The sequence below is a fragment of the Pan troglodytes genome, chromosome 9 (assembly GCF_028858775.2).
Source record: "Pan troglodytes isolate AG18354 chromosome 9, NHGRI_mPanTro3-v2.0_pri, whole genome shotgun sequence".
NCBI classification, from domain to species: domain Eukaryota; kingdom Metazoa; phylum Chordata; class Mammalia; order Primates; family Hominidae; genus Pan; species Pan troglodytes.
In genome coordinates this window covers 94,952,644-94,977,028 of record NC_072407.2, presented here as the reverse complement: position 1 = coordinate 94,977,028, position 24,385 = coordinate 94,952,644, and the positions used below count along the sequence as shown (strand labels likewise).

At 43.7% G+C, this 24,385-nt stretch overlaps 1 protein-coding gene across 6 annotated transcripts in view; it reads right to left on the bottom strand.

The window, feature by feature from the left end:
- FAT3 (FAT atypical cadherin 3) overlaps positions 1-24,385 on the bottom strand; it is a 677,141-nt gene that overhangs the window by 44,712 nt on the left and 608,044 nt on the right. For all 6 annotated transcript variants that reach the window (XM_016921780.4, XM_009423966.5, XM_054662602.2 and 3 more), the window contains 6 exons: positions 19,720-20,109; positions 16,647-16,861; positions 15,028-15,165; positions 13,925-14,068; positions 10,979-11,176; positions 7,008-7,806 (listed from right to left, as the gene is read on the bottom strand). In XM_016921780.4, coding sequence (XP_016777269.4) covers positions 7,008-7,806; positions 10,979-11,176; positions 13,925-14,068; positions 15,028-15,165; positions 16,647-16,861; positions 19,720-20,109 — 1,884 coding nt within the window. The remainder of the gene's footprint in view (positions 1-7,007; positions 7,807-10,978; positions 11,177-13,924; positions 14,069-15,027; positions 15,166-16,646; positions 16,862-19,719; positions 20,110-24,385) is intronic.

The window sequence follows — 24,385 nt, the reverse complement described above, 5'->3', positions numbered from 1 at the left end:
GCTCATAGGCTGACATGCTCTGCATCTCCGACATCCAACAATTTGGCACCACAGTAAGCATGAAGGGGGAAGGGTCCCACTTCATCAAACCAACTGACGCCATTTATGGTATGTCAGAGCAGGATCAGATGTGTTTAGCTCCTGTCACAAAGACGGCAGAGTAAGCTCTGTTCCCCATTCCCAGTTTCTCTCGGGAAGGTGGGGTAGTAAGATAAGTAAAGGATACTGCATTGACAAGATGCAGACCTGGATTTTGGCCCTGGCTAATTTTTTTAATTTAGTCACTGTGTGGCGTTGAACTACGCACTTGTCTTTTCTAGGTCTCGATTTCCTTTTCTGAAAAATTAAGATAATGATTCTTTATAGTGCTGTGAGAATGAAATGGGCTAGTGTATGTGAAAGCAGCTTGTAAAGAAAAACATTTATTATAAAAACAAATTACTACAGGGTCTCAAAACCGGAAACATTAATTTGAGCCAGCAACATGGCAGAGACCTGAACTCAGGTGTAACTTTTCCCTTGTTGTCCTTTTTTGGTCAGATTCATGATTTGTAAGTCCGCAGTAGGTGATAGGAAATATGAAATTCTGTGTGCACTGTAGGCACAGAATAAAGCCTGGGGCTTGTTACTCATCCGCGTCACAGGAACATGCACCTGTGTTGACCCCATCACCACCTTCTCCATCTCAGGTGCAGGTGTTTTTTCACGCACCTTGTCCACCAGGAGAAACACGCACACCATGTGACCATTCCCTGAAAGGTTTTCCACCTTCTGATTTTTTGCTCATGTGGAAATTTAGGTCACTTTCTGTAGAGGTGACAACAGGCAATTCACTTGAGCAGAAGCATCAAAGCTTTGGAACATGCAGGGAGGAGAAGGGTGATCCTCTGGAGGTTTTATAAGGTTTCACTACCATATTTATGACTCTCCTCTCCTATCTCCCCAGCATTCCCGCAGCCCCCTGTATTAAGTCTCTGCTTTTAGCCAATATATCAGTATCTAGCTGTGATTATTATGCTGCCACTTTAAGCTGATTCAACCTCTTGATTTATGTTGCTGCCTCATACATTGAATAATCCAATAACTAATGGTAAACATCCCATGCCCTGAATTCACGTGCTTTACCCACATGCCATGTCCTGGCAAATGCCACATAAGTCAATAAGCTCCCTTCTTAATTCATGGCCTGTGAGAAGTTTTAAAAAACGGAAGTCTCAACTTTGAAGTCATTTCTTATGGTTCTCTCGGAAGCAGAGAATCCTCCAGATGGTGTTTGCTTGACTCAGCCATATTTTCTGTATGATTTCACTAAAGGCCAAGTGCAATTTCATTCAAGACCTCCTCTCTGGGGCAGCTGTGTATGGGTGGACTGTAGAAAGGAATACACATACACTGAGAAGCTGGTATCACCACCAGGATGGGGACCTCTACACCTTTCCTGGCAATGTGGGACTCATGCGTACTGGAGATGAGGGATCCGCCGAGGTGTATTTCTTATGAATGAAAAATAGAAACTTCCCAGTTTGTAGGGAGTTAACCTGTTAAGATTAATAGAGAACACCGAGGGTTACTCAAAGCCACCGGGATTGGCTCTCTCCTCAGAAAATTAGCATTAACAAACCCCAGCCAAAGTGCAAACCCAATTTCAGATTCTTCTGTGCTATATAAAAACACATCACGAACATGTTTTAAGTGTCTGACTACCTCACAGAAGCCGCCATCATTTTATTTTATGGTGCTTATTAGAAGTGCAGTGGCCACCTGTCAGCAGGCCTGCTTTACCTATCCTACCTCATCCCTCCGAAGGACTGTCCTGACTTCTTACCGTCCACCCCACTGAGCTCTCTGTCATTTGCCCAATGCATGATGCTGTTTCATTCGCCATGGGAATGGGGATCACATCAGCCTCTTTCACCACTGTATCTCCAGCACCCCATCCAGGGCCTGGTGCAAAACAGTATTCAATTAACTGCCGAGAGAATAAGTAAACAAAAGGATGTTTAAAATGCATCCTCTACCTTGTAAAGACCTATTATGACATGCTTCATTGCTTCCAATGTCTTTCTTGTACTCCTCCAAGTAGAGCTGATAACTCCCTCCTTTATGCTTCCTCCGTGCCCCAATAACACCATCTATAACTTTTTACAGCACATATTTGTTTACAGTCAAGGAGCAAAGGAACTTCTTGTGTTTGGCTAGGAAGAGGATTCAAAGGGTCATAACAATTATCCTTAGTTATCCAGAGGGCAGCTTGTAGAAGCAGGGTTAGCCAGGTTGGGTCTGCGTGGCTCTGAGGGATACAGCTAGATGATGTGACAAGGAGAGAGGTCCTGGTGTGCTATAAGGCAGAAGATCATCTCAGCGCTGCCTTGTGAGCTCCCAGTACTGGTGCTCAAACTTTGGCTGAGTTACTATGCCAGGAATATAGAAAATAGGATGTCTGCTGTGGGTGGGAGTTTGGATTAGGAAACTTCTGAGTTTCTTTCAAATCTGTGCACAAGTGGTAAGCTGCTGTGGTTAAAAAATGCTTTGAATAAGAGAGTCAAGGATGAATCCTGGCTCTGTCATTGACTAGCTCTGTAGCTCTGTGATTCTGAGTGAGTCAATTGACCTTTCCAAGTTTTGGTTTCCTTAATTTTTGAAAAAAGTTAATGAGACCTACTCTTTAGGATTATAGTAAGAGTTAAATGCAATTACATGTATGTGAAAAACAGCATGCGAACTGGTCATGGCTTGATAAACATTATCTGTTCTCTCTGTCCCTACCTTGATCCGTGCACTGAATTGCACACCAGTTCTTAACTCCATGCCTTGGCTCTCATGACCTTTGGTTTGGAATCCCCTATCCTGGTCACCTAGATAATTCCAGGCATCCTTTCAGACCTTGCTCAGGCAGCACCACCTCCAGTGATTCCTCTTTATACACTGAGCAAACCCTATGACAGTGCCATCCCCCACTGGTTGAGGGCATGGCTGGTGTCTGACTCATTTCTGTACATCGCAGGGCTTCGCCCATGGCAAACACTCCATCCATTTCATTTGGAGCACTAGGTTCCATTCTATATTCCATTTCTTAATAAAGACTTGACAAATCAGGCATCCACTTCTTCCACCACACCCATAAACACACTGGTTGTAAACTCTGATGGTCTCACTGGCAGTCCATCCAACTGGACAAGTGTGTCCTTTTTGATATATTTATGTATTAGATTTTTGAATGCAATTTTTCAAAAATGGACAATCAACAAGGCCCCATAGGCTGCCGTGACACCCCTTTCTCTTGCACATCTCCTATACGGGCTCGAGGACATCTATCATCCTCAATTAATTTAAGTTGGTGTCAGTCTTTCTTACTGAAGTGATAATGTTCATTGCACCTCTGAAGTTCACCAGGAACCACCTCACAACATCAGACCTTTGTATCTCTTGAAGTTTGTTCAGACACGATGCTTGTTTGTAGCTGGAGTCTAATAAGCTTATTTGGCACCAAAATTCAAGTCTGCTTTCATTTTGTTAAAACAACTCAGCATTTTGGTTCAAGATGCTAATGATGATAATTGGACCAAAAACTCTCTGTATGAGAAAAAGATGAGCTGGAAGTTGGGAGGAGGATAGAATATTGAGGCCAAATTTGTCTATACATTACTACACAGCCCAGAGTGGACAGTTACCTCTATTTATCATGCTAATTATTCCACCAAGTGGTGGGAAAGTCCATCTAATGAATCTGCCGACCTCCGAGAGTAAACAGAAGAGCAGCCAATACTAATTGCATGTGAGTGTGTGCACCTGTGGGTGCACGTCTGTGTGTGTGTGTGTGTTTGGGGGGAGGGGCATTTATTGAATTCAATTATTTTTCCTTTCCAATAAACAAGAAAATGCCTAAAAATGCCTAACGCTTACCTTAACAATTCATGGTTGTATTTTTATTTGAAAGATAATTCTAGAAGTGAGAAAGCTATTGCTATTAAAACAAAGAGCCTGCTCCTGCCCCTGGAGGAAACGCTTTCCTCTTTATCTTGCTGTGTGATTTCTCAAAGTTTGGTTTCCTGACCAGTAACATTAGAGTCATCCAGGCTACATGTGTAGAATCCTAGGCTCCACCCCAACTGTCCATATCTAAGTGTGGGGCTCAGCAATGGGCATTTAGTAAGCCCCATGCACACAGGAGTCTGAGAGAACTTCTGCCTTACTGGGATTGTATTGTGAGGCTGGCGATCATTCTGCTAGGAAAATCACATTACGGTCATGAATTGCTTAATAATGGGGATATATTCTGTGAAATGCATCGTTGGGCTATTTCGTCATTGTGCAAACATCATAGAGTGCGCTTACACAAACCTAGATAGCACAGCCTACTATGCACCCAGGCTATATGGTACAGCCTATGGCTCCTAGGCTACAGGCTTGTACAGCATGCTACTGTACTGAACACTGTAAGCAATTGTAACACAATGGTAAGTATTTTTATATCTAAACAAATCTAAACATAGAAAAGGCATAATAAAAATATGGTATTATAATCATATGGGACTACCACTGTATATATGGTCCCTTGTTGATGAAACATTGTTATGCCATGCATGACTGTATTTGAGGATTCTTATACAGTACATAGCACTGAGGTTATGACTCACATTTAAAAAGGAAGAGTCCCTGTTCTTAAGATGCAGATAATAAAGTAGGGGCCCAAGAGGGCCCTTTCTTGAATCAGTATGCTACTCTCATCAGCTGTATGGCCCTGGGCAAGGCACAAAGCTACCACATCTATAAAACAAAGATGATCATATATCACCTGCTGAAGATAGGGCTGGGCTAGATGACCTTTGGAGCTCCTTTACCACTAAAATCTAGAATTTCATTTTATAGCTTAATTATAAGAGTGACTTGAAGGTGAGGAAAGGCTGAGAGCTTGGCCTGACTCTGCACAAAGCTCTTCTTGAGCAAATGCTGGCTTTTCAAACCCAGAAGGCCTCCTCTTGGGATGGCTGGGGCCTGACTCACAAAACCTTCTGGCATTCTAAATTTACTGGGAGTAGAAAGGTTTATGGAGACTAGAGAACAGGACTGAAACATCACTTTGAAACATATTGCATTTAAGACATTAGTGTCTTATGTAAAATCAAGAGCAACCCCTCTATCTCCATCAAAACCACTCCTCTAAATCCTTCTTTTAAAGAATTATTCAGTCTGCTCCCTGCTCCCACCCCAGTCTCTTCTTGATGAAGTCATCCCTGAAGACCTAGCACATCGGTGGTCTCTGTGTACAGATACTGCAGACAGCTTTCCTTTGACCATAGAAGGGATTCTGTCCCTTCCATGCCCTAGCATTTACTGTAGCACTGTTACAGCAAGTAGGTGCTTGCAAGCTGACTTTACAATTGTCAGCTCCTAAGGGCAGTAACTGTATCTTTTTTGCTTTGAATCTTTAGTGCCTAGGACATTGCTGCCTTCACAGATTTTTTTCAGAAATAAATGAGTTCTCAGAGTACAAGGATTAATTAGCTGGTATAGTTTCTTCTTCAGGGTCTACCCTGTCCTGTCCTGAACCCGTTTTGAACCCTGGTGTGAATCACCGCATACAGACCCTAGCAGAGCTTTGGTGTATCAGTTTGCCAACAAAGGAAATCTAGATAAGGCCCAGACAGCTGGCATTCATAAATTCTGCATGTTGGTGACATCTGCCAGAAATGCATTTCACCTAGCATGCATGCTTTGAGTTACTTTGCAGCTAATTTGCATATTAAACAAGTCTGGACATCCCTGCTTCTACCTGATGCAATCACAAACAGAATTCACTGGATACCACAGAGAGCAGCTGGCACACTGATGGGCTGCTTGGAGCCTGTCAAAGTGTCTCTCAGAGGGAGTTATGACCCCTACGGCCTCCCTGTGATGAGCTCATTCTCCAAACTGCAACCAAGAACTTTCTGCAAGGGAAGAGGCCGGGGCCCTGCCTGTCCCCAATTACCTAAAGGATGTTTTACAAATGGCCTCCCTCTGGCCATGGTCCCTTTGGACCAAATTCACACTGGCTAGAAAAACTCTGGCTGCAATTTTCTTAGAAGGGGGCAGTGAATTTATGGCTCCACATGTCAGATGGAGGAAAAGAGAGAGAGGGCAATGCTTCTCATCGATCACTACGGGCATGTGACTCTGTGCAGCTATGGCTTTGACTAGTAAAGGTCAAAGTTCAGTGACTCCAGTTACATCAACAAACACGAACCATTCCTTCCCTGCCACTCTGAGGGCTGAATCCATCCCTTGACTGTGCTCCTGGACATCTGGCCTCTGTTTCTTACTGAAGCAAATCGAACTGCCCTTACCCTTGGCAACAGCTTCCTAACTTGTTTCCCTGCCTCTGGCCTGGCCTCCTCTAATCCATTCCCCTCTGCAATCAGCACACCCTCTGTGAAAGACAGATCTGATCCTGCCATTTCTTCGCTTCTCATCAGCCAATGGCTCTCACTGCCTTGGGATAATTTCTAAACTCTTCATCTTGGCTAACGGCCCTTGTGTGATGACTGGGCCTGCTCTCAAGCCTTATTTCACATCCCAGCCCTGCTTATTGCAGCCAGAGGAAAGCTCTTTCCATCCCCAGTGTAGGTTCCTCTTATGCCCCTAAGCCTTCCTCATGCAAGCTGCCCCTTGCCTAGAAGGCTCTCCCTCCCCTACCCTGATTCCTACTTGACCCTTATCTCTACCTAGAGGATACTCCCTTTGGGGAAATCCCTATCGGCTGGGTCCTCCACAGGACTTTGTATGTTTCTTGACAATATGTATAAAATAGGCTTGCCTGTTTGTCTGTCTGTGCTGCTCACTTAGGCACAGCTACATGGGACTGTACCTCCTGCAGCCCCAGCATCTGTCATGGCTTTTGGGCACACAGTAATTGATCATTTAATATTTAGTTGAATGAATGATTGAATGCAGGCATGCTGGAATGGTAACTCATTCTACTCCTACAATCTCAGGAGTTGAGAGGGAACACTCAAAACTGCACTCACCATTGCAGGTGCAACGCACGTTCCTGTAGAAACGCGGACACACAAAGCTGATGCGAGCCGTGCTGTAGGTCATGAGCGCGTGGGAATCGAGTGACAAGCCTTGCTCACAATGCTGTTCCTGACAGTCCAGCCCTGAGCAGTTCTTCTCCAAGATGGCTGAGATGCGCATGATATTCTCCAGGTGTCTTCTAGCATTGGACAGCTTCTGGATCAGGTAGGCTGGCTTGTAGAACTCGCTGCTGTGCATCTCCACCGCAAACAGCATGTCCAGTTGGTTGGTGCCTGTCACGGGCTGGATGCTGATGATGCGCAGGCTGTCCTGCTTCTGGGTGAGGACTGCATTCCGCAGGGTGCGCCGGAACCCATGCATGTGCAGCCCCACGAAGTCCTCAGGGGACACATTTTCAAAGCGGATGGTGACAGTGTTCTGCAGCATCTCATGCACCAACTGCTCCACATGCACGACCACATCAATGGGTACCTGGAAGCGACCATCACTCACAGACACATTCAGGACATACTTGCCGCTGTCCAGGCCTCCCAGGGCGATGATTTTCCCATCGTGACTATTCACTTTAAATAAGCTTTTCTGCTCCGATTTCAGGGCAAATGTGAGCACATCATACATGTCTTGATCTGTGGCATGAATCTTCCCAATGACCCCACCAGGAAAGTCATCCTCCATGGTGACAATGAAAATTTCCAGGGGAATGGCTGTGGGCTTGTGGGTGCTTTCCTCAATGACTCGCACGCGGATGTAAGTGTGAGAAACTTGCTGGGGTTTGCCTGAATCCTTTGCCTAAAACAACCAAGAGGTGAAAAGGCAACAAAGGAAGAAAACTAATCATAGTAAGTTTTTAAAGACCCGCAGATAGAAGACGTCTGTACCTTTATGTTTGCTTCTTCCTTCATTCCTTGCCACTATTCTGAAAAATGCTGAGGATGTGCGTTTAAGTAAGAGGAGTGATTTATCACCTTCTATCCCCATATGTACACTCTGTTATGGACAATAAAATGTATCAACACAATAAAGCCGGCTGGGGTGAAGAGAGAAGGAGGACAGAGGGCTACAAGACTCAACATGCCCACAACAGGCTGAGCTTGTTTTAATTGTATGCAGCAACCACAGGGGAAACCTCATAAAGTGGTCTTTCCACTTGGAGGAGAAATTTCTGTTTTCTGTTGGATTATTTCCTTTTGACTGGACCCAGATAGCACCTTTCTGCATATTTAAGAAATGACATAATTTAAGTGGGAATTATATCATGGTTAGGTTTCAAATAAAATATAATGCACTGAAAAGAAAAGCTAAGTAGCTTGATAAAACCCTTTTTCTCTTCCCTCCATGTGTAAGGATTAACAGAACATCCACTCTGGCAACAGGTCTTTACTGAACACCCATTGCATGCAAGGTGGAGGTATTCAGTAGTGCAGAGCTTCAGGAGAAGGGCAGATTCCCATGGGCTGGGTTTATGGAGCAGGTATCTGAAGATGTGGAGCTGCAGTGAACCCTGCAGACCAGGTGGGATCTGGGGAGAGATGTGTCCTTGTATGTGGAAGCCAGTGAAAGAGCCGGTGCCTGGGCATCACACAGACCTGAGTTTGAATCTTGTCTCTGTCACCCACTACATATCTGGCTTTGAGTATGTTAGTTAACTTCTCTAAGCCTCAGTTTTTGTATTTTTAATATGAGTAAAATAGCAGCATCAACTTCACAGGGTCCTTCTATTGTGGGGATTAAAAGAGAGTCAGTGCAAAGCACTAAACCCAAGGCTAATCCATAGACACACTTAGTACTTGATGTTTCATGTGATTGTTATTTTTATTTGTTTATTTGTTTTGTTTATTTAGAGGCATGGTCTCGTCCTGCCACCTAGGCTGGAGTGCAGTGGTGATACAATCACAGCTCACTGCAGCCTCAACCTCCTGAGCTCAAGTGATCCTCCCACCTCAGCCTCCTGAGTAGCTGGGAATATAGGTGTGCACCACCACACCAGGCTACTTTTTTTGTTTTTGTTTTTGTAGAGATGAGGCCTCACTATGTTGCCAAGGCTGGTCTTGAACTCTTGAGCACAAGCAATCCTCCTGCCTTGGCCTACCAAAGTACTGGGATTACAGGTGTGAGCCACTGTGTCCATCTGTTGTTATTTTTATTATTGCCATCATCACATGCTTTATTTGATGGATGATGTGAACAAGAGATGCTGGAATGTAAAATTCATGGAGAAGGATATAACTTTAGCAGATGAGACTGAACTTGAAGTCAAACTGTGGAGTGCTTCAAAGGAGAGTGACAAGTTTAGACGTTATAGGCCAGAGGTCGCCCGTTCACATGTCAGAGGCCAGAAAGATGAAAGAAAGGCATGAAGCTGCTGGGTATAAGGTGAGAGAGGAATGGACCTGTGGCCAGAGAAGGACTGGAGAGTGCTGCCTGTCAAAAGGTCCTGAAATTCAAAATCTGAAAGTCTGGGGCAGAAGTCAGCCTGCAGGGCCTAAGTTTTCAAACACTAGAAAACCAACAGATAGTTTTACTTTAGGGCAGGGATCAGCAATCATTTTCTGTAAAGCACTGGATAATAAATATTTTCAGCTTTGTGGGTTTTACAGCCTTTATCACAACCATGCCAGGCTGTCCTATGCAAGGAAGCAGTCACGGAGCATACCTGAATGAAGGAGGCTGTATGCCAGTAAAACTTCAATGCTAAAAACAGGCTGAGGGCAGGATTTGGCCTAAGGGCTGTAGTTTGCTGGTCCCTGACTAAGGGAAATGATGTACTCTAAGTGGAATGATTAATATGGGAGGGGTGAAGAGTTGGGTCAGAAGAGAATGAAGCTGAAGCCAGAGGAAGCACCCAGGAGGCTCCTGCCACAGTAGCATGATGAAGGGGCTGTGCAGAATACAGTGAGGCAGTGGCAATGGGAATGTGACTGAAGAAAGGAAGAAAACACAGGACTCAGTGGTAGTTTAATACAAGGAACTGGGGGAGGGAGCCTTTTACAAAGATTCTAAAACCTGAGATGTGAAATCTGCTCCATATCCGGAGAGGATAGGCAAACTGTCCTAGTTTCTGTGAGAAGGCACTGAAAAGCTCTTCTTGCCTTGAGTACTACCCTGTGATATAAAATTATTTACACAATATTGTTGGAGGAGCAGATGGCAATTGAAGAATTCATTGATGTGCTTGGAGCTGGCAGTCATTAATTTAGAAGGTTTCATGGAGTAAAGTAAGGTGTAATTTATCCAAAGAGACAATGTATATTTAAGCCAATGCTACACCAATACCAATAATTACTATTGCTATTATTGTCACCATTAATAATGAGTCTAGGTTGCCCTCTGTAGGCAACAGTGGATAGAAAAAGTCACTCAGTTTCCCTGATGGGATCCAAATCTTGGTATTTGCAGAAATCATACATGGGAACTTTTGGAGGCCCTCTCATTTCCTGCTCCTTCTATACTCTGCATACCTGCCACGTTTGCCTCTTTGGCCCATTTTACGTCACACAGGCCAATGAACATGAGGAACCGACATGCTGGGGGCCACTGCCAGCTGAGTCCTTGGTCCCCTCCTGCCTCACTGGGGAAGGCCTATCAAGCAGAGGCAAGAAATGGCTAAATCCCTTCATGACAGGGATTGGTAGCTTCCCCAAGTGGGGTAATGTGATGGGCAATAGCATAAAGCAGCAGGAGTTTTTAGAATGCAGATTTAAGCCCAGTGACCATCTGTTGGGCATACTCTACAGGAATGTCCTTCCTGAACAATGATGCTTCCCTTCCTTCCTGTTCAGTTTCACACACAGAGGCAGCTTTTACTGGTGTGAAATTGAATTTGAGATTAAAAGGGGGAACATTCCCGCATGGTAATGAATTATGTTGACTTACTCAGCAAAGAAAAAAAATCCACCAAAGGGGACAGAAACAAGCATGAGAAAGAAAGACAGCACGACGGAGACAGAGTGCGATGCCATACCTGGACACACAACACGTATTCCAGAGACTCTGTGTGCTGGAAGACCACAGCCGACCGCAAGATCCCATGAGGGTCCAACACAAACTCCTCCTCTTCATTTCCCGACAAAATAGAGAATGAAAAGGGAGGCCCATTGTGAAAGGAGTCTCTGTCTGTCACCACCAGCTGCAAGATGCTGGTGCCCACTGGCTTATTTTCCTGCATAAAAGAGTATATAGTAAAAAGGAAGATAAAAATTACACTTCTCTTCACATTCATTAAAACAAAACAAAACAAATCAAAAATACCATCATTTCAGGCTGAGAGTGCTGAGCTAGAAAACAGGGCTTTCAGCAGAAGGGATTCCCTGTGACATTACCTTGTCTTCTGAAAACATGTTGGTGTCTGTAAGTGTCATGTTCCTTATCTTTGGCTGCTTCCCACAACCACCTATGGGACAATCCTCTACTGGTGTGAACACAAGGACTTGGAGCTGCCTGGGTTTACAGGTTCCGAGCATGGTGCTGGGTGCACCTTGTCCTGGGTTAGCTGGCAATGCCCGAGCTGACCTGAAGAGCTCCACTGGGATGGGGAGGCACTTCCTCACACACACATGTCACAACACAATTATGCTGAGGCCCAACACTAGATACAATGTCACAGCATTGGATTTTTTGGGGGGACATCCTGGCAACTTCCTAGTCAATATACAAAGGCATATTCCTGGTGGAAAATGGGGCTTTATACCTTACCTCATTCTCTAGAACACAGTTTTGCCATGTTCCTTTAGGGAAGCGAATCGGGGTAAAACATTCCTCCATTTGACAATGAACAGAACAGGAATCCTTAATTTTGTCAGAATTCTTGGAAGTCCTGATTCTATTACATAAGCATTATTTTGCAGAACTTCTCTGCTTTTTTCCCCAAATGGGAATGCAAAGCTCCTTCTTGGGTCAAAGGTTATCCTCACGTTGAAAACGGCAAATTAAATCCTCTGTAGCTCAGGCATTGCTGTCCTTTCCCCTACTCTGTTTAGACTTCAGCAATACCACAGCTTGGGCCTGAAATCAGTTGTATCAGCTCAGGCCTCCTGATGCCATCGACCTAAGGATTAAACGAGTTTGGGTTGCAGAGATGGAGACGATGATACACTACAGTTTGGAGGGCAGGCCCAGTCAAGTTTTATGTGTTGAATTAGTCTTATGAAAACCATGTGTGGAAATAAGAAAGTCATTCAGGGTTGGGAAAAAGGAGGCATATTTTTTGAAGAACAAAGAGAAAAGGACTGCATAGACCTCTTATTTTGCTCCTTTTCACAAGTGTCCTTTTGGTCATCAAAAACTAGACAGTGTCTCCCTCTGGAATCAGTCGTGGGACCACCATAGCCCCACATATATTTACTATTTCACACTGACTGATTTGTTTGCTTACTCTCTAAAGGCCGCTTCCTGCATAGAAGAGAGGGAGAGAGACAATGTGGCCCTCAGGGTCAGCATCTGAGAAGAAGGGTATAAGGTAACATAGACATGCCCGCCCTGCGGATAGGGGCCCCATCATCACTCATGGGCTGAGCCTCTCCGTGCTTTCACTGTTGACCTGTTGCGCATTTGAAAACAGTCTGTCAAGCTGATCGATGTGTGTCATAAAACTGAATGTTGAGTAGGAGAAACCCACTTTGTTTTGGGGTTAGCAAACAGAGGCCATGAGGGCAGAGAGCACCCTTGTGAGCAACAGTCATGGAGAAGAGTGAGCTGAGAGAAAGAGAAATGGAGGAAGGTGTTGACTCTGGGCGAAGCTCTGGGGAAGCAGGAGTGTGGTGAGAATGCAGAGCTGCTGGAAAAAGCATCAGAGAGGAGGAGAAAACCAAAACACCACCAGGGAAGGAATCAGATTTCGCTGACAAAGGGGTGGGAACCAGCAGACAGCTGCTTCCTTCAAAGCTGCCTCCCAGTCTGATTGCTGGACAGCTCAGTGGCCCTGGGGTCTGAGAAGGCCAGCTATGGATGGTCAGGCTCAAATTCTTGAATGTTATTCCAAAGGGGACCCTCAAGAGCTGGCCCACTCACATTTCACCTTCCACCCACAAAGCCCTGGGACTCCTTTGGGGTGATTCTGAGGCCAAACTGGATCAGGCAAGAACGAATTCTCTAGAATACCTGTGGCCCTCCAAGTCATGCATATCACTCTGTCTTCTCTAAGTCCTCTACAGTGACAGTTTTCCTGGGCTAGATTTCCTGATCCTCCTAAAGTTGGGCTTTCAGCTCCTAGAAATACTGAGAAGTAGAGGACGCTCAGTACCTAGCACTGTGCCCGTGGAATAAGAAATAGATGGGAAGAAGAGTCACTCTCTCTTATAGCAGAATACCAGCAGTAAGTTACTCTATCCTGCAGTCTGATTTTAAAGAGCAGGTGGATTTAAAGTGTTAAACAAATTGCTTATGGAAGATTAATTTTAATGAGTACCAGCTCTATCCTGATGCCCAAGCTGTCTTTGACTGATGAAACAATGTGTATCAATCTCTGTCATCTGCCAGAATAGCATAAAGTTGCTTAAAGGTAGCCTGCCACTGGGGAAAGAGAATTCTTTTGCAGAAGACAGCCCCAAGTTCAAATCCTGACTCTGTCACTTACCAGCTGCATGATCTTTGGTGAATTACTTAACCTCACAGATCCTTAGCTCTTTCCATTATAAAGTGGGGACCAATCCACCATCCCTCTTCACAGTGTTGTTGTGGGGAGAGACAGAGTGCATAAAGCACCTGACAGTTGAAAAAAATCCACCCCTCAATAGCTCTTACATTTATTAATCATCTGTGGTAGAAGAACTAGGTTCTTTTTCATACCTGCCCTATGAAGGGATGAGATGACGTTAAGTAATAGTAGCAATAAACCACAATGAGTAAACCACAGCAGAGGAAGAAAGCTGAATGCAAAGGGACAAGTGCTTGGCAGGCAAGATTTTCTCACCTGAATCACAGCAGTATAGTTGGCAGGTGTAAACACCGGGCTGTTGTCATTCACATCAGAAATATCAATGTTGACAGTTGCAGTTGATGACATTGCAGGAATGCCACTGTCTACGGCCTGGACAAGCAGAGAGTATCCAGACACCTGCCAAGGTACAAAGAGGTGACAGTAAAGAGGTGTAGCGCTTCCTTCCTTCTGTGCACACACAGAGGAACTGGAGCTACAGGCTGTGCTTTGTTAAAGATCAACCATCTTTAGTTTGATTTTCCAGACCGGGTGATTCTTGGCACCACTGACATTTGGGTCTGGATAATTCTTTGTTGTTGGGGGCTGACCTGTGCATTTTAGGATGTTTAACAGCAACCCTGACTTCTGTCAAGTGGGAGGCAGTATCACCCCCTGCCCAGTTATGACAGCCAAAAATGTCTCCAAACATTGCCAAACATCCCTCGGGGACAAAACCACCCTGGTTAGTACCCAGGCTCTGGGCCTTTGCTCAATGCAATAGTTGTCACCGCTGATCTGTCTTATTTATCAATGTTAATATTTCTGGGGTTATGAGCATGTATCACCCAGTAGAGTCTATCTGCTTTTCAGCATCATTGCCATGTCATCCTTTTCCATATTTAATTTCCCTTCGAAGATGCATATTTTTTGGTCAAGAAAGACAATGTTTAGAAACTTCACTTAACCTTGGACAGAGAAATTTTTTGGACTATTTTTTCTGACCTAGATGCCTTCAGGTGATCTTTTTGTACCTGCTCACCGAGGGCTAAAGTTGCTCATAAAGTCAGGATCACAGGGTCCCAAAACCCTGAAAGTATTTTTCTGTCCCTTTGCTCTAGGAAGGGCTAAAATTCAAACCACCTAGAAAGATACATATTTATCTTTTCTTTAAAACCTCCATAACCAGCATCTATTATAGGTAGAAAATTCTATCAAAGGTCTAACCCTAATATTTCATGCTGCATTTTAGCCCATCCTTATTTACTCTCATTACTTAGAATGGAGAACTTTCCTATTTACACCCATGGAGCTTGTGCCCCTGATTCTAGGAAAGGGGTGGATGTGGATGGGAAGGAAACTGTCCTAAACTAGCTTACCCGTTCCCGGTCCAATTTCTTCTTAACTTTCACAAGTCCCAAGACAGGATCTACAGTAAATTCATTGTCCCGATCTCCATTCACAATGGAAAAATGAATCTGTCCGTTGGGCTGGCTGTCTACATCTTCTGCTATTAGCTTCATGGAAAACAAGCAAAACAAAGAAAAGACATGACATAAGACAGCAAAGGTTGATTCTTAGGGTCCCAGGTCTGTTTAAATGGGTGCAGCTGTGACAGTTTTCTTGGGAGCTCTGCTCTCTAATGTTAGTGACCACGCCCCCAGCAGAAGAGATGATTAATCAGCTGAAGGAGGGTGGCACCAGGCCCGCAGCTGCCATTTTATTTTTATGTTAATTTTTTACCTGCCCACAGCCTGATGCCTGTTAGGCCTGATTTTCCTCAGGGTTTGAGACAGTATGGTTACAGCCCAAAGCTAATGGACAGGAATGCTTTGATTTCTTCCCAGTCCTGCAAGTAATGGTCTCTGCCATTGAGTGAGGGATTCTCTAGGCCTATGCATTTCCATGTTAAGGAAGCCAAGAAAGTTCCCCTTCCCACACAGCAAATATACCGCCCCTCTGTCTATTGCTCCAGGTTGATGATGTTGAAATTTATATGTATGGAAACAGTCATGTACTTTCCAGGAAGCAGAGTGGGCCTGAGGGGTGCACTTCTGATGTATAAGAAATGTACTGTCCTCCAGCAGAGAGCGGCTCCACCCTCATCCTGCAATGAGATGACTTGGATGGAAGGGACCTGCCAGCCAAGGGATGGGGAAGGATGGTGAGGAGGGGACTCTTTGTTCCAAAATGTAATTTGCGGTCTAACAGAATCTGTGTTCTCAGGATACATGGCTTGTTCTTACTGTTAGAAAGAGTTCCCCCTGGAAAAGTCTCCTTTAAGAGTGGCTAGTCAATCTTAGGTTTGCTCCAAATTGTAGCTGCCCAACTCTGTGTGTCTGTGTGTGTAGGGGGAAAGGGGGACAGGGATTTTATTTGATCCTCAGCAATCTAATAATTTTAAATTGTAAATTGACAAATCATAGTTGCATATATTTATGGGGTATAAAGTGATGTTATGATTTATGAATACAATGTGGAATAATTAAGTCAAGCTAATTAACACATGAACCATCTCAAAAACCTAGCATTTTTTGTGGTAAGAACATTTGAAACTTACTCTTAGCCGTTTTGAAATGTACAATATACCACTATTAACTATATTCATCATGCTGTGCAACAGATCTCAAAAAAAAGAAAAAAAGAATATATCCCTCCTAGCCACCTAATAACCTGTCATATAAGTTCACATCTACGTAGGGGGCCATCATTAAAAATTCATCCCATGGTCTGTTTTATTTTCTCAAAAAAGATATGCTCCTGGGAAATAAGTGATTATCAATCACTATCACCTTGATATAAATTAATCTATCAGACTCTTCCTAATATACAAATTACAGAAGGAGCCATAGAAAGATGGCTCCCATTCTTGGGGACAAATGGACACTGAAAGGGGGAAGTGTGAAGAAAACCCAAGACGGACTTTGCTTTCTTCTTCACTTTATTGTGGATGACTAGTCCCAAACATCTAGAACCATCCCCAACCCCAGGTACCTACCAAAATGACAGAGTCTCCCACCAAGGCGTCTTCACTGATAACCGCACTGTAGACGTCTTGGCTGAACTTGGGAGGGTTGTCATTAACATCTGTGAGGTTGATGCTGACAGTGGCCACAGCGCTGAGAGCTGGGGTGCCCCCATCTTTGGCTTCCACTACCAGGTAAAACCTTTTGCATAATTCATAGTCCAGGACTTCAGAGACAGAAATACCCCCTTTGAAGAAAAATGGGGAGCTTTATATTTCATTAGGAAAAAACACTGGTCAGCAATTCTATAATCATGGTAATATTTCTAACATCCTCTCCAGCCAAGAATTTAAACATTCAGGAATTTGTTTATTTAATGCCTTACTGAAAGTATTACAGACGTCTGATTAATGCTGTCAGTGAGAGCATAGCTATCCATCAAACATAACACTGAAGAAATGAAAAGTCTTTACATGTTTCTGTAACAGTTTATGAACATCTCTCAGGCAGCTTGAAAATCTCTGGCATCTTCACTCTCACACAACTAACGAGTAGGAACAGAAACAAGCATCCCTGATAGGTGTCTTCTGATTCCTCAGGTGGACAGAGGAAGACCAAGAATGAGCTGAGATGTGGGGATGTGATGGTATGACCTCATTCTTGTCAGCAAGTAAATACTTGCAGACTTCACTGAATTGAATTAACCACAAAGGTGCCTTGCCAAGTTCAAACGCACTTATCTAAAACAATTGTGGCACAAAGAGGGCAAAGATCTCAGAAATCTCAAGGTATAGTGACAGAATGGGAAAGGAACTACCTGGAAATCAAACAGCCCAGCAGCCACATATTGAGTTTAGTGCCCGCAACTACAGAATAGAGATGATAATGTCCATGTCACAGAATTGCTTAAATAAGTAGAACACGTGAAAGCAGCTAGCTGGGTGTTGGTGCTATATCCTTCCCATCCTAGCCCTTTCTTGGGAGGTAACCCAATCCTGCATTCTGCAGTCATTGTATTGCCTGCAGAACACTTCTCAAGGGCATTTATTTTCCTCCCACCTAGTAAACAATCATGAGGACTGGTGAGAAGGTCATGACCATTCACATTTCCAGACAGGCAACTTCTCTAGTTGCTAAGACTGCCAATAGGCTCCTTCTACCTAAGGCAAAACACAGAAATCATACCTGTAACAAGAGCCTCTTTCTCCCCATAATTAAGTTTTCTGGAACTTACCACCCCTAGTGCTTATTTTGCATCCCAGTCTTGCTAACTAGTGCTAAATTTAAATAGTACTTAGCCATTTCCCCATGGTGTTTATATACAATGGCCATAACTAGACAGGCTAGGGACAACACATATTTAAATGAGGGAAACCCCCATACATTTCATTTGAGATAATGACCTTAATAAACAGTTACTGCCAGGAGAGACTGTGATGCAATTCCTCCATCAATATTTTCACCTTCCAATACTTACCATGGGCCAGGACTGTATTTCTTACATTTTTGGTATCCCTACAGTATAGCAGTGTTATATTATATTATATTAGAATACGCATTCTAGAGTCAGAAAGATCTGAGTTCGAATGTTGGATAAACCACTTATTAACAGTGGACACTGCGGTAATTATTTAACTTCTCTGAAATTCTGTTTTGTACTTAATAAGAGCCTGGTATATTTGCCATGTTAAATAAACATTGCTAATTATAATGATTTCTTGTTTATATTTACTGGACTACCCAAAGGAAAATGGACCTCCTTTGCCACCTTGTTCAACAGGTGCATACTCCTTGAGTGATGAGGGAACTATGTGCAAAGGCTGGAAGGTGAGAGGCTCACCTTTGTTCTCTGCAAAATGGGAACTTCCTTGACTATTTATAGGGGAATTGGGAAATAAGTGAGAATATTCACCATAGGGCTTTGGGATAGAAATCCATACAGTCTATGCAAATACAAGGATGAGTATGTTTAGTCTTCAAAGAATATCCAAGCTTGTTTTCTAGAATTACGACCTTTATTTGCCTGAAGCACGTCTAATACTTATTAACTCGCTGGTGAAGAGAAAGCCGCAGGGTTCTCTCTTATTCTGTTGCTTTATTTCGAAGCACCTTTTTATTTCCTAGGTGATGCTACATGTTCCCCAGAGTTGGAAAAGGATGTGGTGAGAAATGAGTGTTCTGACCAGGAATTGTGAACTGGGTTCAAACAGAGCACCAGTTCCAGCTCACCGATGGAGTCTACTTGGGGTGCTGGGTTGAGAAGGCTGCATATCACCATGCAGATCACTTATCAGTGTCTGCCTATGCAGGTGATGAAAGAGTGGTAGTCCAAGTGTGGACAGTTGCACACGGAGGCTCATCCCCATGAACATTTTCCAACATGTGCACATATGACTTAAGTTTAAAAAACCCAACAACATCAAACAGAAAAGAGAGAAAATCAAACAAACTCTTGTTCTTGGAATACAAATACTATTTCCTCTCTCCATTGAGAAACCACATTGCTGCCCCTGAGCCCTCCCACCTAGAGATCCTGGAGCCAACCTGGGGGTCAGATATTTGTTAAGTAAGCCCACAACAAGGAGCTTAAAATTTAGCAGGAGCCATCTTTAGAAGCTGGAGGGCACTCTGTGGTCTGAATGTGGGCCCTGCTAACAGATTTGTTTCCTCTGTGAAGGAGGTAGGAGGAGGAAAAAGAGTCCACCAAGAAGGGCTGGCAGAGTGTTTGCGGGAGAAGCAGGATATAGTGAAGTCCTGCATTCTTACTATTATTATTTTTTTTGGACACAGTCTTCCCCTGCTGCCCAGGCTGCAGTGCAATGGCAGGAATGTGGCTCACTAGAGCCTCTAGCTCCTGGGCTCAAGTAATTCTCCCATCTCAGCGTCCCAAGCAGTAGGGACCACAGGTGCATACCACCATGCTTGGCTAATATATTTTTTAAAATTTTTGTAGAGACAGGGTCTCACTCTGTTGTCCAGGCTAGTCCTGAACTCCTGGACTCACTCGATCTTCCTGCCTCGGCCTCCCAAAGTGCTAGGTTTACAGGTGTGAGCCACCGTGCCAAGCTGAAGCTCTGCATTCTAAGTACAGTGCTATTTACCCACCTGTCTTGGGGTTGATCTTAAATTTCCCTTGTTCGTTCCCAGACCGGATGAGATAAGTGATCTCAGCATTTGTGCCAATATCTTTGCTGGTGGCAAAAACAGCAAGGACTTGGGTGCCAGGGGAGGTGTCCTCAGGCACCGTCACCAGGTAGTCCCTCCTCTCAAACACAGGGGGGTTGTCATTAATGTCCAGAACAGTGATGGTGACAGTAGTGAGAGAGGACAGGGACTGTCCAGGACTCTGGTCAGTGGCCCGCACGCTGATGTTGTACGAAGACTGCTGCTCACGGTCCAGTGGCTGCTCCAGGATGATGATGCCAGATGAGCTGTCAATGGAGAAGACCCCACCAGCTGAGTCTGCCAGGGAGTACACGACCTTCCTGTTGATGCCTGTGGGAGAGACACAGGAACATGAGTGGGCAAGAACATGGCCAGATGATCTGCGCTAGAATGTTACAGCTTTGCAGACTTTTGAAGGGCCACAACAAGAAAAATAGTTATTACAGAAACAGACAGCTGTGGCTCTACAAAAATGTAAATTTCAGTTTATGGGAAAAAATAGACAATGAAATTAAAAGGCAAAGAAACTGGGAAAATACTGGCAACAAATATCAGAAATAGTTGGATATTCTTAATATACAACTCGCCCCCCACAAATCTTTAAGAAAAACTCTGAGGCTAATAGATGCAGGGGTAAAGACGTGGCACAGAAAGAGAAATAGAAACCAACCAAAACCAATTAATTAATTAATTACTTCAACACAGATGTATTTAGAATCTACCAGGCACTTTCTAGGGGCTTGAGGGTCTAGCAATGGGCAAGTCCAACATTTCTTGAAGAGATTTTACATTATAGTGGGGCTGTAGTGGTGGTGAGGTGGAAGCCACTGGTGAGCTGTGAGATGGGAGTCATGAGATGTGATGTAGATTTTAACAGGATCCCTCTGGCTTCTGCTCCTGAACAGATGGAAGGGCGGCCGGAGAGGAAGGAGGGAGACCAGTCAGCAGCCTCCTATAGCAACATAAGCACATGATCTTGGTGGCCTGAACAAGGCAGATGGTGTCGGAAGTGGTGAGAAGGGGTCAGGTTCCACATCTATTCTAAGCACCCAGGTGGTGAGAAATGAAGGGTTCCTGGATGTATTCTGAACTTGGAGGTGGCGAGAGTGTTTTCTGTTTGTGGAGCTGGCAGGATACAGGATGTGAGAGAAACAGAGGCTTCTAGAATGACCCTTAGGTTTTGGCCTGAGCAATTGGAAAGAGGGGGTTGTCATTAGCTGAGATGGGGAGGGCTGCAGAAAGACTAGGTTTTGAATGAAAGACCAGAAGCCCTATTCTGGACAGATTAAGTGTGAGATGTGCATTTGATATTCAAGTGCAGATGTCAAGCAGGAAGTTAGATAGAAGAGGCTGCAGTTCAGAGGAGAGGGCCAAGCTGGAGCCATAAATTTGAGTGTAATTGGTGTACAGATGTCATGCAAAGCCATGCAAATGAATGAGGTCATAAGGGATTATAGAGGGAAAAAAAGAAATCTAAGGGTCAGTGAGCCTGGAGTACTCCATCAAGGAAGGGAGAGGATCTAGTCCAAGGGTGCTCTCCTGCTCTATGATTTCAAGAAATGTACCTAGTTACCAAAATACCATTTTATGTTACTATGTACTAAAGCTAAAACATATAAACTAGGAAATGTCTATTAACAACCAATTAATTATTGAATAACGGTTGGATTGACTTCTACTTCTGAATATTGATTTAACTGGTTTCATTAGAGGATTTCAGCACTTCAAAACAGTTTAGAAACCTCATGTTCACTTTAGTTGTTTGTTAGGATTTATAAGAAGTAAATTGTAATAGCTTTGTGGGCTGAAAAAGCACCATTCTGATCCTAAATACCCTTAATGAAGACGGTCATTAGTCAGAGGTCTTTAGTTATGACAACCATCTGAAAATGTCTTTTGAGAATTGTGGAACCTTAGAATATAAGCTCTTAGAGGGGAGGGCTTAGACTTTTTTTTTTCTTATTATAACACCTCATTTGGCAATAATAAGAGCTAAACATTTTACTTTCCCAATGTACAATTTCCCTTAAGCCCAAGTTCCCAGCAAACCAATAAAATCATATATCTTGAGGGATGACATAAATTGCATTATGTGGCTTTAACCAAAAGGTCAACACTGAGAGCCTGTTCTTGGTTCCATTCCAGAGAGTCCATTTTTTCCAAAGTTTCATCATTTACTTTTATTTCTTTTTCAAAACAACTGCCCTGTGATGTATACACATCAACCTGTGATTTTATTGATGCTGGGATTAAAAATAAGAAAGCTTTCCTCTTTTCTTGCTGTCTCCTTGAAATAAGGCTTCAGAGCAGACATTTAGGGGTGCTTTCTGGCTATTGTTGGAGTGGCTGCAAGACTAAATTCTTCAACATGAATTCCTGAGGTGAATACACACAGGGGTTGCATAGGTGATCAAGCTTGCACCTGGAAAACAATGGCCCTGTCTGGGTGTCAGAATAGGTTGTGTGCCCCGGAAGCTGCCTTCACTGATTCAGTGGTCTCAGGATGCCTCTCAAAGTCACAAAAATGCATTTATGGAAACACATCAGCGATTGACATAAATACAGCACACAGGTTTTCAAATCACACACATTCCCTACAGAATTAACTTCCACCTCCAGCATATGGTACGCTGCTCTTGCCAATAAGAAGTGCAGGCATGAAATTCATGCAGGGACTTCCATTAGTGCATGTGCTGGGAACTACAAAATCCATTTCACTGATGCATTAACCAAGGACTTGCCTGGTGCAACCAGCATTTTTAGGTAGGCATGAGGAACAACATGCAAAGTCCTGTTTTCCTTAGGCTCTTTGCCCAATCTCTTTAGGGATTTCAGGAGATCTATGCTTGGAAATTTTTCCTCTTCAGGCCTGAAGATCAGTTATGGAAGAAGGTAATTTCTGACACACTGTTCTGAAGGCCATAGTGCTGTGAACAGATGAGTGAGGAGAGGTAGGGGCTGGATTTGCACGCTGCCGCTCTCCGCAGCAGCAAGGCCAGAAGGGAAGGTGCTTTTAATGGCTGCCTGTGTTTCCTTCACTGAGACACAAAGCTGAAATCTAATTCTATCACCTCTGTTCCAGGCCTGCAGCTTTCTCTTCAGCCCTGTTTAGAGGCACTCATCTGGGCTGTGATCCCCTAGGCAGGAGATTCTGCATTCTCCAAGCTTCCTGCTCAGCTGACTAGCCCTGTTGTTGGAGTGCTGCGTTTACAGGACTGACATTAATCAGCCACACAAAGACCATGGCTCCCCTCTGGGCAGATTCTGTTAATTTTAACTCCATGACAGGGTTTTTCTACTTTACCATAGCAGAAAACCATCCCTTCCCCCTGCAAGTTGCTGACCCACACTCCCCCCACCTCCTCATACGTTTTCCTTCTGACAATATCTTGGGCATTCACACCAGGAGGAACTGGAAGATATATTCTTCCTCTCTTCTTTCTGTTACCAATCAGACTGATAAGGAAGCATAACCAGAAAGGGGTGGGGAGACCCAGGACAAAAAACCTGCTAAATGGCATCACTTAGGATTTGCTACCTCTCAAGAAAAGAGCAGGATATATTTTTGTAGCATATTAAACCTCCAATTTAGACACAATTGCAATGGATTTCAATAAGTTTTAGAAATAAAGTCAGAAGCATAGTCGCCAATTTGGAAATAGTATTTTTGGGATAGCATTTGGGTCTTTGCCATGTTCCTGGGCAATGGGGTGCCATCTTTATAAGGAATGCAGGTCATGTTGCTAAAGTGGACACTTTTTATCCAAAGGGATTTGATAAATGCCATCCTTCAAATTGCTATCCCTTTCTACATACACAGCAGAAATGATGAACCCAAGCAGAAGACTTGCTTGCTAATTGGTCTAATGCTCCTACTGCATGTCATGATGTGTTACATTAAGGTATAACATTAATCCATCATTTTGCCTCTGTGTTTTTAACTATGTAATTCTCTTCTCCAATTTGAGCCTAATTTAATGAGGATGGAGATACTTAGCTTCTTTAAACGCTGAAATGCCAGGCTACCAAGAGAAGTGTGACTTTCATTGCAAGTGAGGTTTCTGCATGTTATTTGTGGCAAATGGAGCAGACAGGCCTTCAGAGAATTGAAATCAAGGAAAAGGAGAATGATTAAAATCCCTTTTGCTCAAAGAAAGTAATAGGTAGTGGCAATTTGTGGAGTGGGATAGGAGGAAGAAAATAGCACATACAAATTCCTAGTAGGGAAGGCTGTGAAATTCAGGAATGGGTTGTGAAAGACATCTATATTCTGCCTCTCGGAAGGTTTATAAATGGAGTCCATGTTCCTCTCAATGGGCCAAATGGAAGGTTGGACTTTTTGGACATGGGACTGTACATAACAGTCAGTTTAAAATGCATTAAGATGAAGGCAATGTGGTCTAGTACTGGAAGACAGGGGACTTTACCTCTAGGCCACAGCCTGCCCAAACTACACAAGTGTCCTTGGGCAAGTCACTTCATTTCCCTGGGTCTGCATTTCTAGAGTGGCAGAAGCCTGGTCAGTTGAGGTCTAAGATTATTTTCCAGCACTATGACTCCTTTCCAAGTTAAATAAAGGGAGTTGGTTTCATTTCTATTTCCAGTG